The sequence below is a fragment of the Canis lupus genome, chromosome 11, assembly GCF_003254725.2.
Source record: "Canis lupus dingo isolate Sandy chromosome 11, ASM325472v2, whole genome shotgun sequence".
Lineage (NCBI taxonomy): Eukaryota > Metazoa > Chordata > Mammalia > Carnivora > Canidae > Canis > Canis lupus.
This window is the reverse complement of record NC_064253.1, coordinates 25,444,777-25,456,997: the sequence shown is the minus strand read 5'-3', so window position 1 is coordinate 25,456,997 and position 12,221 is coordinate 25,444,777. Positions and strand designations below refer to the sequence as shown.

At 41.2% G+C, this 12,221-nt stretch overlaps 1 protein-coding gene across 3 annotated transcripts in view; it reads left to right on the top strand.

The window, feature by feature from the left end:
• ETF1 (eukaryotic translation termination factor 1) overlaps positions 1–9,985 on the top strand; it is a 32,491-nt gene extending 22,506 nt beyond the window's left edge. For all 3 annotated transcript variants that reach the window (XM_025432044.3, XM_025432042.3, XM_025432045.3), the window contains 7 exons: positions 1,766–1,904; positions 2,674–2,864; positions 3,988–4,117; positions 4,883–5,038; positions 5,398–5,462; positions 7,040–7,187; positions 7,697–9,985. In XM_025432044.3, coding sequence (XP_025287829.1) covers positions 1,766–1,904; positions 2,674–2,864; positions 3,988–4,117; positions 4,883–5,038; positions 5,398–5,462; positions 7,040–7,187; positions 7,697–7,779 — 912 coding nt within the window. In that variant the 3' untranslated portion in view covers positions 7,780–9,985. The remainder of the gene's footprint in view (positions 1–1,765; positions 1,905–2,673; positions 2,865–3,987; positions 4,118–4,882; positions 5,039–5,397; positions 5,463–7,039; positions 7,188–7,696) is intronic.
• The last annotated feature ends 2,236 nt before the right edge of the window (positions 9,986–12,221 follow it).

Sequence of the window (12,221 nt, the reverse complement as noted above, 5' to 3'; positions counted from 1 at the left end):
AGTTCCAGTTGAATCTTGGTTTGTTGCATAGATGGTTGAGATTGTTCTCTTGGCTATCTTGTCAGTCTCCTTCTGGGAAAAGCTTCATTGGGAAGGCTCTTATCTAGTCCCATTTACCTGTATCTAGTTTCATGAAAGCAGATTTTAAGTCTTGTTAATTTAAATGCTACCTGGTATGCATATTATTTAGCTTTAACTTATTAAGCTAGCTTCATTAGTATTTCTAAACCTTAACTCTTACAAGGTACTGTTTAATCTTGTTAGCTCTGTTTATTTTGGCTTTTAATTGATATATTGATAAGTACATATGAATGTGACCTACTGCACAACACAATTTATGTTCCGTGTAATCAGGATGATTATACAATTTTTTTTTTTTAAGATTTTATTTATTCACAAGAGACACAGGCAGAGGGAGAAGCAGGCTTCATGCAGGGAGCCCGATGTAGGATTCAATCCTGGGTCTCCAGGTGCACGCCCTAGGCTGAAAAGTGGCGCTAAACCACTGAGCCATCCGGGCTGCCCTGATTATACATTCTTATGAGGGATAAGTATTCCCCAATGAGAATTCCTGAAAACCTAAATTAAGCTACCAAACACTGTGACATAATGTGTATAACATTCATGTCTTAATGCTAATGATCAGACATGGTTTGGTTAAAGATTGACCCTTATCCCTGGGTGGCGCAGCGGTTTAGCGCCTGCCTTTGGCCCAGGGCGTGATCCTGGAGACCCAGGATCGAATCCCACGTCAGGCTCCCAGTGCATGGAGCCTGCTTCTCCCTCTGCCTGTGTCTCTGCCTCTCTCTCTCTCTCACTGTGTGCCTATCATAAATAAAATTAAAAAAAAATAAAATTAAATTTAAAAAAATAATAAAATTAAATTTAAAAAAATAAAGATTGACCCTTAATGATTAATCTGCTTTCTGGTCAATTCTTAAAAGAAATTTTCTTCCTTAGTTAAAATGGAATGGATATTTCTTAGCTCCAGAAAAGCCTGGCATCTAGCATTTAGTCATCTATCAGGTGTAGACTCCCATCATGAAAACTCTTGCCCAGGACTATTTAAATATTTGCTCTTTCAGGAGGCAGAACCATGGGGATACAGTTATATGTTAACCCAGAAGGAGGGTTTTCCCCCATAAAACCCAAATCATTTAGCTATATAATACCTTTAAAAGAAGATTGAGTTTTATATCCTGATACCATTAAGGAGGCTCAAGACATAGGAGTTAAATGAAAAATTTCCAAACTAGATCTTTTTATAGACTTTGTTTCCGGGTTTTTTACTCATATACTCCTACTCTAGAGTTGATTTACAAGATACTCTTTGCTATGATGAATACTGCCTGTTGATGCTGGGCTTTTACAGAAAGTCAGCTTTTGGAGGTTAGACTTATTTTGTTAGGTTAGACTTCTAACTGTTATGTTTCATGAATTGCCATCACTCTAAATTAAATCAAAGACTAGAATGAACCTGAATCCTCCATCTCTTTTGGGTTTGTATTCATGTGTCCAGGTCAGGTTTGTTGAAAGGCTTCACGTCAATATTGTTGGGTTTTTTTCCCCTGCAGCTGGTTCAGAATTGTACATATGGGTTACATATTTATAGCTGAATTCCAGATTATTCCATAAAATGGCTTTTCTCTAAGTATTCATACCATTCTGGGTGGGGTAAAAGGGCTAGTATACCTGCTTTTGGGTTTTGTCTTTACCCTAGCAAAGCTTAGGTATTTATTGTGTGGTACTTATGTTTGCTTTTCAGGCTCTTACAGCACTACTTTCAGATGACAGCAAGTTTGGCTTCATTGTAATAGATGGTAGTGGTGCACTTTTTGGCACACTCCAAGGAAACACAAGAGAAGTCTTGCACAAGTTCACTGTGGATCTCCCAAAGAAACATGGTAACACAAGAAGAGAACACAAGCCCATTTTATCTGTGTCTAGCAATAAAGAAACAAATAGTACTGTTGACCCTTGAACAACATGGGAGTGAGGGGCACTGACCCCACACACACATAGCTTTTGTTGAAAATCGGCATGTAACTTTTGGCTACCCAAAAACTTTACTAATAAACTATTACTGGGAAGCCTTAGCATTAACATAAACCATCAATTAACACATTATAAATGTTATATTATACTATTTTTTTTTTACTATATTTTTAAAGTAGGAAAAAATATTTTAAAAATCATATGGAAGAGAAAATATATTTACAGAACTAGATTGTATTTATTGAAAAAATCCACATATAAGTGAACCCACACAGTTTAATTCAAACCTTTATTATTTAAGGGTCAGCCTGTAGGGGCACCTGACTGGCTCATTTGGTTGAGTTTGCAACTCTTGATCTCCAAGTTTTGAGTTCAAGCCCCACATTGGGGGTAGAGATTACTTTAATATATATTTTTTTAATAAATCCAGGTGATAGGATAAACATCATGAAAGGACTCATGACTCCTTGGTGCCTCTGGCTCCTTCTTTTGATAAGATAATTAAACGTTTTAAGCGGGTAACTATTACCAGTTTATGCCAAACATTTAGTTAAGGAAATAGTAATTTTTCTCTTTGTACTTTTGTTGGGTAATAGCATGATTGCTTAGTTTTTATTTAGCAAGTTATTTTATGCTTTTTAATGATTGCCCTTTCTCCCCCCACTTTTTGTGTCAAAGGTAGAGGAGGTCAATCAGCCTTGCGTTTTGCTCGTTTAAGAATGGAAAAGCGACATAACTATGTTCGGAAAGTAGCTGAGACTGCTGTACAGCTGTTTATTTCTGGGGACAAAGTGAATGTGGCTGGTCTTGTTTTAGCTGGATCAGCGGACTTTAAAACTGAACTAAGTCAATCTGATATGTTTGATCAGGTAAGTGAGAAGTAGATGCTTTAATTGCTAGGCGGTAGTAAGTGCGTCTTTTGAGTACTGGAACACGTGCATCTCTTTGGGTTTTCAAATGATATATTTCGTGTTTAAAAACCTAGCTCTAAAAAACAAAGAAAAAAGAACCTAGCTCTAATTGGCAGAATTAAGGTGTTTATTAAGAAACACCCCCCGTCCCTCCCCGCCCCCCTGAACGCCTGAGTGTCTCTCAGTAGTTAAGCGTATGCCTCCGGCGCAGGTCGTGATTCCAGGGTCATAGGATTGAGTCCCACATTGGGCTCCCCACTGGGAGCCTGCTTCTCCCTCTGCCTGTGTCTCTGCCTCTCTCTGTCTCTCATGAAAAAATAAATAATAAAATATTTTTTAAAAGAAAAAAAAAAAACATTCCCCCAGGGGTATCTGGGTGGCTTAGTCGGTTAAGCATCTGCCGTTAGCTCAGGTCATGATCCTGAGGTCCTGGGATCGAGCCCCACATCATGTTCCTGAGCAGGGAGTGAAGAAACATTCTCCTGTACTTTTCTCGGTATTTTTTCTCTTTTAAAACCAGCCATTTTAGATAGAATCATTCTGGTCCTATGGCAGCTCCTAGTATAGTGGATAATTGGCCTCCAAATGAAGTATGATTTCAAAGAAACTAAGGGCTGATTTTTCTGATTTATTTGTTGAGGTAAATAAAGCATTAAAACTCTTAGCAATATGACAGAGCTGATTAGCTGACTTGATCCAGAAATATCTTTGGTTTATGACATGGGCTGGGACATAATCACATTTCCAAGTTGCTCTACTGGAGAGGGAGCAGCATTATGATAGAAGTCTCAACCAAAATGGTGGTGTACGCTACCAACTTAGATGGCAGGAACAGTCTCCTTTTTCCTTACCAAGAAACTTAGTCTTCAGCCCAGGGTGTAATCCTAGAGACCTGGGATCGAGTCCCCACATCAGGCTCCCTGCATGGAGCCTGCTTCTCCCTCTGCCTATGTTTCTGCCTCTCTCTCTCTCATGAATAAGTAAATAAAATCTTTAAAAAAAAAATGGTGGATCTTGGTAAAAGAGTTTTGAAGTACTAATGATGCTGTTTTTTTTTTTTTTTAATGTATATCTTTGTCAGAGGTTGCAATCAAAAGTTTTAAAATTAGTTGATATTTCCTATGGTGGCGAAAATGGATTCAACCAAGCTATTGAGTTATCTACTGAAGTCCTTTCCAACGTGAAATTCATTCAAGAGAAGAAATTAATAGGTATCAGTGAAATACAATTTATTTACTTCCTCTTTGAAATGTTTTTATCTGTATATTTGTGTGTACGTGATTTTATGTATGTAACAAGATGGTGAAAAGGGAAAAGTTAGATTTAGCATTTGTATTAAAAAGTTCTTCAGGGCAGCCCCGGTGGCTCAGTGGTTTAGTGCCTCCTTCAGCCTGGGGTGTGATCCTGGAGACCCGGGATCGAGTCCCATATCAGTCTCCCTGCATGGAGCCTGCTTCTCCATCTGCCTTTGTCTTTGTCTTTGTCTTTGCCTCTCTCTCTCTCATGAATAAATAAAATCTTTAAAAAAAAAAAATTCTTCAGTGGAACCCATCTTTTTTAGTCATGGGTTCTAATAAATGGGTTCACATTTCTACTATTTCTACCCTTTGGCAACAGGAACCAAACTTCAGTCTTATTTTGCAGATTATCCCTTGTAAGAGAGTGGTAAATAGAGGCCCTTAATTAGAGATTAATCTGGCCATTATTTGGCCTCGTTTCTGATTTAACAGCACACATATTTTTACAAACAGTTGTGTTTTTGGTCCAGCTCTTAACCTCTTGAGTCAAATTCTAGAGTCTTGACTAGAGTAGTAATAATTTTTCACTGACTTTTGGCACATAACTCATTTTTTAAGGTTTTTTTTTTTTTTTTTTTTTTTTTTTCCCCTCTCTCTCTCTCTCTTGGATTTTGAGCAAGAAAGTCTGTATCTACAAAGGAAACCTTAACATATGTACTTACCTCTCCCTAATCACAGGACGATACTTTGATGAAATCAGCCAGGACACGGGCAAGTACTGTTTTGGAGTTGAAGATACACTAAAGGCTTTAGAAATGGGAGCTGTAGAGATTCTAATAGTCTATGAAAATCTGGATATAATGAGATATGTTCTTCATTGCCAAGGCACAGAAGGTATGTGAATTAAAAAATAAAATAAGACTGCTATTTCTTAGTGACCTCTGTGTTCTGGAAACCTTGGGTGGCGATTTGGAAGAGGTGGCTTCATTTTTCATAAATTGTTTTGCTTGAAGTGATAAATGTCTGCTTAAGACTTAGGTTTCCTGAGAACAAGAATCTTGAATGTCTTTGGTGTTTACTTATAGTAGGAGCAGCGTACCTGTTAGCCATTCAGTGCATGTGGACTAATGTTTATGAAAAGAAGGTTTATGGGAGTTCAGAATCCCTTTCACCTAACCTGACTTTTCTCATGAGACTTAGATCTGTTACTATATGAGAACCAGGTTAACACCTTTTTTTCCCCAATACTACAGAAGAGAAAATTCTCTATCTAACTCCAGAACAAGAGAAGGATAAATCTCATTTCACAGACAAAGAGGTATGTGGTTGTTTTCCTAGTTTGGTGATACATGCATGGAAACATAAATCCATGTTAGAGGGGCATCTGGGTGACTCAGTGGTTGAGCATCTGCCTTTGGCTCAGGTCATGATCCTAGGGTCCTGGGATCGAGTCCCACATCGGGCTTCTCGTGGAGAGCCTGCTTCTCTCCCTCTGCCTATGTCTCTGCCTCTCTCTCTCTCTGTCTTTCATGAATAAATAAATAAAATCTTTAAAAAAAAATCCATGTTAGAGCACTGACAGTGTAGAGTATCTGCCTTAGGAAACTGAACTTCATACTGTTGGCACTTGGGAAGTGGTGGGCAACAGGACGTGGTCACCTTTTTTCTCCAACATGCCAGTCTGATTCTAAGAAAGGAGGCTATGCCATAGTTACTGTTGCTTGGGATTTTTAAAGTAGTTAAGCATTTTTTTTTTTAAGATTTTATTTATTTATTCTTGAGAGACACAAAGACAGGCAGAGGGAGAAGCAGGCTTCCTGCAAAGGAGCCCAATGTGGGACTCAATCCCAGAACCCCAGGATCACGCCCTGAACTGAATGCAGACTCCCAACTGCTGAGCCACCCAGGCATCCCTAGTTAAGCATTCTCGTTCTTGAAGTAGTAGAGAGGAAGATTTGACTGACTAGTCAAATCTCTTTTGCACTGTGAATCTGCTGCTTGCTTCACTGACTTTATCAGCTCTTACACTGAAACAGCTTCTATAGGTTTGGTCTAAATGCCATCACCATAGCTTAAAGTGTCGTCTGCCCAGCACAGATCCCTTAGGGGTAGTAGCTTCCTCAAATTGTGTCTTGAAGGACTTTATTTTTTACAAGGCTATTCCCAAAGCAGTTCTGTTGTGTCTCTTCTGGGTTGTTAAACGAGTACTGCCTAGAGACACTTTACAGTCTGACTCTGAAACAACAGGAACTAGAAGCTGAAAAACTAAGTGTGTGTTGACATTTCATCACTAAACCAGAGACTTAGGAGGAATGTTATTGGAAATAGAACTGTCCTGGGCAGCCCCAGTGGCGCAGCGGTTTGGAGCCGCCTGCAGCCTGGGGTGTGATCCTGGAGACCCGAGATTGAGTCCCACATCGGGCTCCCTGCATGGAGCCTGCTTCTCCCTCTGTCTGTGTCTGTGCCCCTCTCTCTTTGTGTCTATGAATAAAAAAATAAAATCTTTAAAAAAAAAAAAAAGAAAGGGGATCCCTGGGTGGCGCAGCGGTTTGGCGCCTGCCTTTGGCCCAGGGCACGATCCTGGAGACCCAGGATCGAGTCCCACGTCGGGCTCCCGGTGCATGGAGCCTGCTTCCCCCTCTGCCTGCGTCTCTGCCTCTCTCTCTCTCTCTGTGACTATCATAAATAAATAAAAAATTTAAAAAAAAAAAAAAAAGAAAGAAAAAGAACTGTCCTATCAGAATTATGTCACTAGAAACCAGAACTCATATAGAAAGTTGTATACCCACTCAATGAGAGGGAGAATGAGAATGATGGCGGATGGGGAAGCTAGGATCGCTAAGTCTTGATACATCTTGATCCCATTTTTTCTGTATCTCATGGTCACCCTTGTAGACAGGACAAGAACATGAGCTGATTGAGAGTATGCCCCTGCTGGAGTGGTTTGCTAACAATTATAAAAAATTTGGAGCTACATTGGAAATTGTCACAGATAAGTCACAAGAAGGATCCCAGTTTGTGAAAGGATTTGGTGGAATTGGAGGTGAGTAGCAAGGAAGGAAGTTAAAGTCCAGGGTCTCAGGTCAAAGCTTTACTGTCTATCCCAAAATCAAGTTACTTCAGGCAAGGTGTCCTTATCACCCACCAAGGCAGGTGGGTGGAGGCAACACTTGGCATGGTCGTGGGTTCCTTGGTTGGGACCCTTTTCTTAAGATTGATTTATTTTAGAGAGGAGGGGGAGTCTGCATGCATGGTGGGTGCGGAGGGGCAGATGGAGAGACAAACTCAAGCCTTCTCTGTGCTGAGTGTGTGGAGCCTGACATGGGGCGCAATCCACCATCCTGAGATTACTACCCAACCTAAGCCGAAACCAAGGGTCAGGCATCCAACCGACTGTGCCATGCAGGTGCCTTATGGTTGGGACTATTTTTTATCACCATCTCTTTGTTTCCTGTAATTCTACAAGGGAATTGGGCTTTCCTTATCGAAGCAAACCCTCCCCATCGCAAGAACACAGACACAGATGATTGACTCTTTGATTTGCTTCCCCAGGTATCTTGCGGTACCGAGTAGATTTCCAGGGAATGGAATACCAAGGAGGAGATGATGAATTTTTTGACCTTGATGACTACTAGGTAGTCGACATGGGTCCGGCAAAATGTGCCTCACCCTCCAGCATCCAACCCAAGGAGCATACCCGTGGTGGAATCCAAACAGATCCCTGCCTTACAATTGGAACATTTCCAGAACTTAATCCATGAGCATTGGATATTGAAAAGAAAACCGAAACAAAACGAGACCCAACCCTACACTTTGGTTTGTCATGGTGTCAGCGCAGCAGCCTACAACTAAGTTCCTAAAATCCCACTTTGGACTAATTTAAAAAAGAATCCCAGTTTTTACTTTTACTCGATGGTGAAATTGGTTGCTCTTGTATTTTATGAAAAAAAATGATTTTTTTAACCTTCATACATAGAATCAAAAATACTTTAACTGCTGTAAACCTTCAAAAGTTAATAGAAATGAGATCATACTGGTTTGTTTCTTATTTTGATTGGAGAAAAATTAAATTGCTGCATTTCGCAGTGACCCATTTACATGGCATTCTCAGCTTAGACTGCATAAGAAGAAATACACGCGGTGAAATGTCGGAACCGTTTCTCTCTTGGTCTGTTTAATGTTGAAAGGGTGAGCTAATAGGAGGCAATTTCAACTTCACTCCCTCACACTACTCCTCCCCCTCCAGACTGTCAGTTTCAAGGATGCAAACTGCATTGCAAAGTCAAAACTGACACATGAAGCATTTGGGCCAAGTGCACTGTTTGCTTCCATCTGTTTTGCAGTTGCATTGACAAGGGTTCCCATAATCTTAGCCTACTAGAAACCAGTTTGGGATGGATATGATGGGGCTTCTGTGCTATTGCTGGGATTGGGAGAAATAAAACATGCAATTTAAGTGGACGCAAAGAAATTTAAAGAATATTTTATTTTGCTTGGGTCTGTCCTTGGTAAAAGGGAGGTGGTCGTGTTTTCCTTGTGTTGGATGGCATGAGATTATGTGAATGTTTTGATTTTTTTTTTTTAAATGAACTGCAAGGTTTTTCACAGGAACGACTGACAAGACATGTATGACTGTGCATGTAATTATAAACCCCTGGCCTCCTGGTGGGGTTGGAGCATCTGTTTCAAATATGGGACTTACAAGCACCTCTCATATGAGAAATTATGGGAGGGGGGTGGTGGGGAGGGCAGGGGTGGGAAGGGATGGGACACAGCTTCTGGCACCAAGGACTTAACTATATGGTGGATCCAAAAGTGGGCCTGAAAACCTGAAGCTTATGCTTCACAGCTGGGCTCTAAGTGGGACTTGACCCCAGCTGGCATGCAAGGTCATGGCATGCCCAAGGTGGTGACAGTGAATAAAGTGTATAGGATGTGCCCAGTGGTAGCAATGGAAAAAAAGTATACCAAATGGACTTTGAAGGACCAAAGGTTTTAAAAGTCAATTGGTATCATTCCCACACTGATAGGGTAGTGGGGTGCATTTGGTTTTCAAATTGGGTACTTTTAACACTTTAGTGCCTGACTGCTGTTCTTCACTGACTTGACTCAGTCACTCGTAGCTTTATTGGTCTGAACCAGCTCCTTGTTCCCAGGTTGCAGACCTGCCTATCGTTCCAATAATCCTGTTTCACTTGAATGAAGGGAGTATGTCTTAAATGTAAAGCTTCTGGTTCTCACACTGTACTCTGAGGTCCAAATGACTGTCTTTCAATGTATAACCTGATGTCTCAACCCCCAGTGAGAAGAGTCAATTCTTTGGTATTCACCAACGTGGGAGGCTTCACCGGAACAGGCTTTTGCTTTGGGCTCTGCTGTTTGTTTGCAGAACACCCAAGAGCGAGCAAACATGCTCTCTTCACAGCAGTACCTTAGGGTTTTGCCATTGTAAATGGGTCTAATGTGATATGACAAGACCAGAGAAATTGGATGTAAATTTACATTTTTGAATATGCTTGTTGTTTCACATGATACATTTAGGGTATGCAGCTCCTTTTGTAGTTTTTATTTTTACTATTTAAGTTTGGAAATGATGCCAAATTTTTGTATTTCTTTAATCAATGTGTTCTCTTTGGTGATATATATTGCATTATATATTGATGTGTGTATCAATATATACTGATATGTATTACACTTACACATACAAACACATAAATAAGAGGGGGTGAAAACCGTAGCCTTTGCATTCTCTATAGCCTCTACAGAGAGATCCTAAGCAGCGAAATCTTGGTGTTGTGATGTACAGAAATGGAGAAGAGTATTAAACCATATTTAAGAATATACTTTGTGTGCTTGAGATTCTTTAGGATTGTTCCCTGGCGAGGTCTGAACCACAGAGTATGAGTGAGCTCTCCAAGGTGTGATTCTAGTTGTCTTCGTTGCATTTGCCTTTGGAAGGATATATGCAAAAGATGCCTGAGGTCATGATCCCAAAGTTAACATCAGAAGGTGAAGGTTCACGTTGCTGGGGTGAAACTAGTCTGTAGTTTCCTTGATTCCACATGTCCACCAAAGGGAAACCTGTCCCTTTTTTAAAAAGCTGTTTCAATTTACATTATCCCTGTAACTCAAGATTTCATGGAGGTAGATGGTGTGCCCATTTTATAAGTGATGAAAAAGGCCAAAAAAGTTTAAGTAGCAGCCCTGCAGTAGTGAAGCAAAATTTACCCCAGGCCTAATTCCACAGTCGATCTTTTTCTACATCTGGTTACCTGTGGATGGTCCAGATGGAAGAGCAGAAATTAAGCCTCCTTGTTCTCCCTTACTTGGTATACTGGGTAGGAGAGTAATGACTTCATCCAAGAGCCAAGCCTTCCAGATTGGGTCAAGAGAAGAGAATTCATTTGCTTTTCCTAAAGAAAGGTGCTTAGAGCTATCTGGTGTTTTAGGGGGCCTGGTTTAAAAGGGCAAGGTGTGATGCATGCTTTGCTCTCCATATTTAAGGAAATGTATTTCACAAAATTGACCAGTAATGCTGCTTCAGCATATTTTTGCCCATTTCCTCACCCAATTTAGATGAGAGCTTGATGAAACACAGTCACCCTCTGAGAAGGGGAAGACATGCCAGTGCCTGGTGGAGGTATATAATTTTTCCTAATACATCCCTAGGTGCTGTTTGAAGTCAAAAGTTGGAAGGCAGCACAATGGTGCTGGCTATGTGGGCTGTTGTGTTTGCCTGTCTGGGCCCGTAGCGCTTGCCATCTTTTGTTCTCTGGCTCCAGTTCTCATGTGGTGACGCTCTCAGACAGGCACACTGGATTCAGGGCTGAGTGCCAAGGTGGAATTTAAGTCTCATGCCAGCTTCTCCCTTGTTGCCAATTTGAGTGAGCGCCTGCTGGGACTCCCACCTGCCAAGTCCCACCCTGGTTGGGACTCTGCCTCCAGGGACATAGGAAATGACCAGCCAAGGAGTACAGAAGCACAGGATGCCAGAGTTTCCGAGGACATGGCTGAACAACAGGAACCAGAGGTGCATGTGTAAATACTTCACCTCCAGGGTTCTCTGATAATCGACACTGAGCCCTGTCTGGGAATGCTGTTTCAGGTATAATCTGAAATTGCCTGGCAGGCTCATTCTGGGGCTAAGAGCCAGGTCAAAGAGTTCAGCTGTTAGGACAAACACCCTTGGTTCTGGCTCCATATGAGTTGGCCTTGTGATTTCAGATAAGTTTCTATCCCTCAATTTCCACGTCAGGGTAAGGAAGTCTGAACCTAAGAGCTTTTCCAGCCTTAATGCTATCAGGGTAGCATCATGGCGAGCAAGTCTGATGTCTGGGGTAGAAATCTTGGCTCTGTTAGTAATACTTTGGCAACTTATTTTAATGCCTCTGAACAGCAATTTCCCTACCTGTAATAATGCCTACTCCATAAGGATTGTGAAGGATGAAATGCAGTGAGGTACGTGAAATGCATAGTTACAGTGCCTGGCATTTTGCAAGCAGTCAGATAAGAGCTGCTCTGATGGTTCTGCCACTACCAACCTCGGTCCTCTGGACGTAGCCAGGGTGTTTGCACTGGCAACCACGAGGTGGTGCTAGAGGTAAGGATACTGGCTGTGGAAGAACTTGTTTCTGGTGGGGAGATTTTTGTCAAACAGTAAGAGGTGCCTGGGACAGCTTGCTTACCCTTAAAGTTTTGAGAAACAGAGGGGGCAAACTACTAAAGGATGGAGTGAACAAGGAGAATGCAGGAGTCTCAATCTGGACTTTGAGCTACCCATCTGTAAAGTAACTACAATCACCAACATTGGTTGAATAGTTGCCAGACACTAGAGCTCTTGTCACATGCATCAATCTCATTGATCCTTAGAAAAAGGGATCCCTGGGTGGCTCAGTGGTTGAGCCCCTGCCTTCTGCCCAGGGCGTGTTCCTAAAGTCCTGAGATCAAATCCCACATCAGGCTCTCTGCATGGAGCCTGCTTCTCCCTCTACCTGTGTCTCTCATGAATAAATAAAATCTTTTTAAAAAAATCCTTAGAAAAACAATAAGATATTGTTTTATACCTGCCCAACCAACT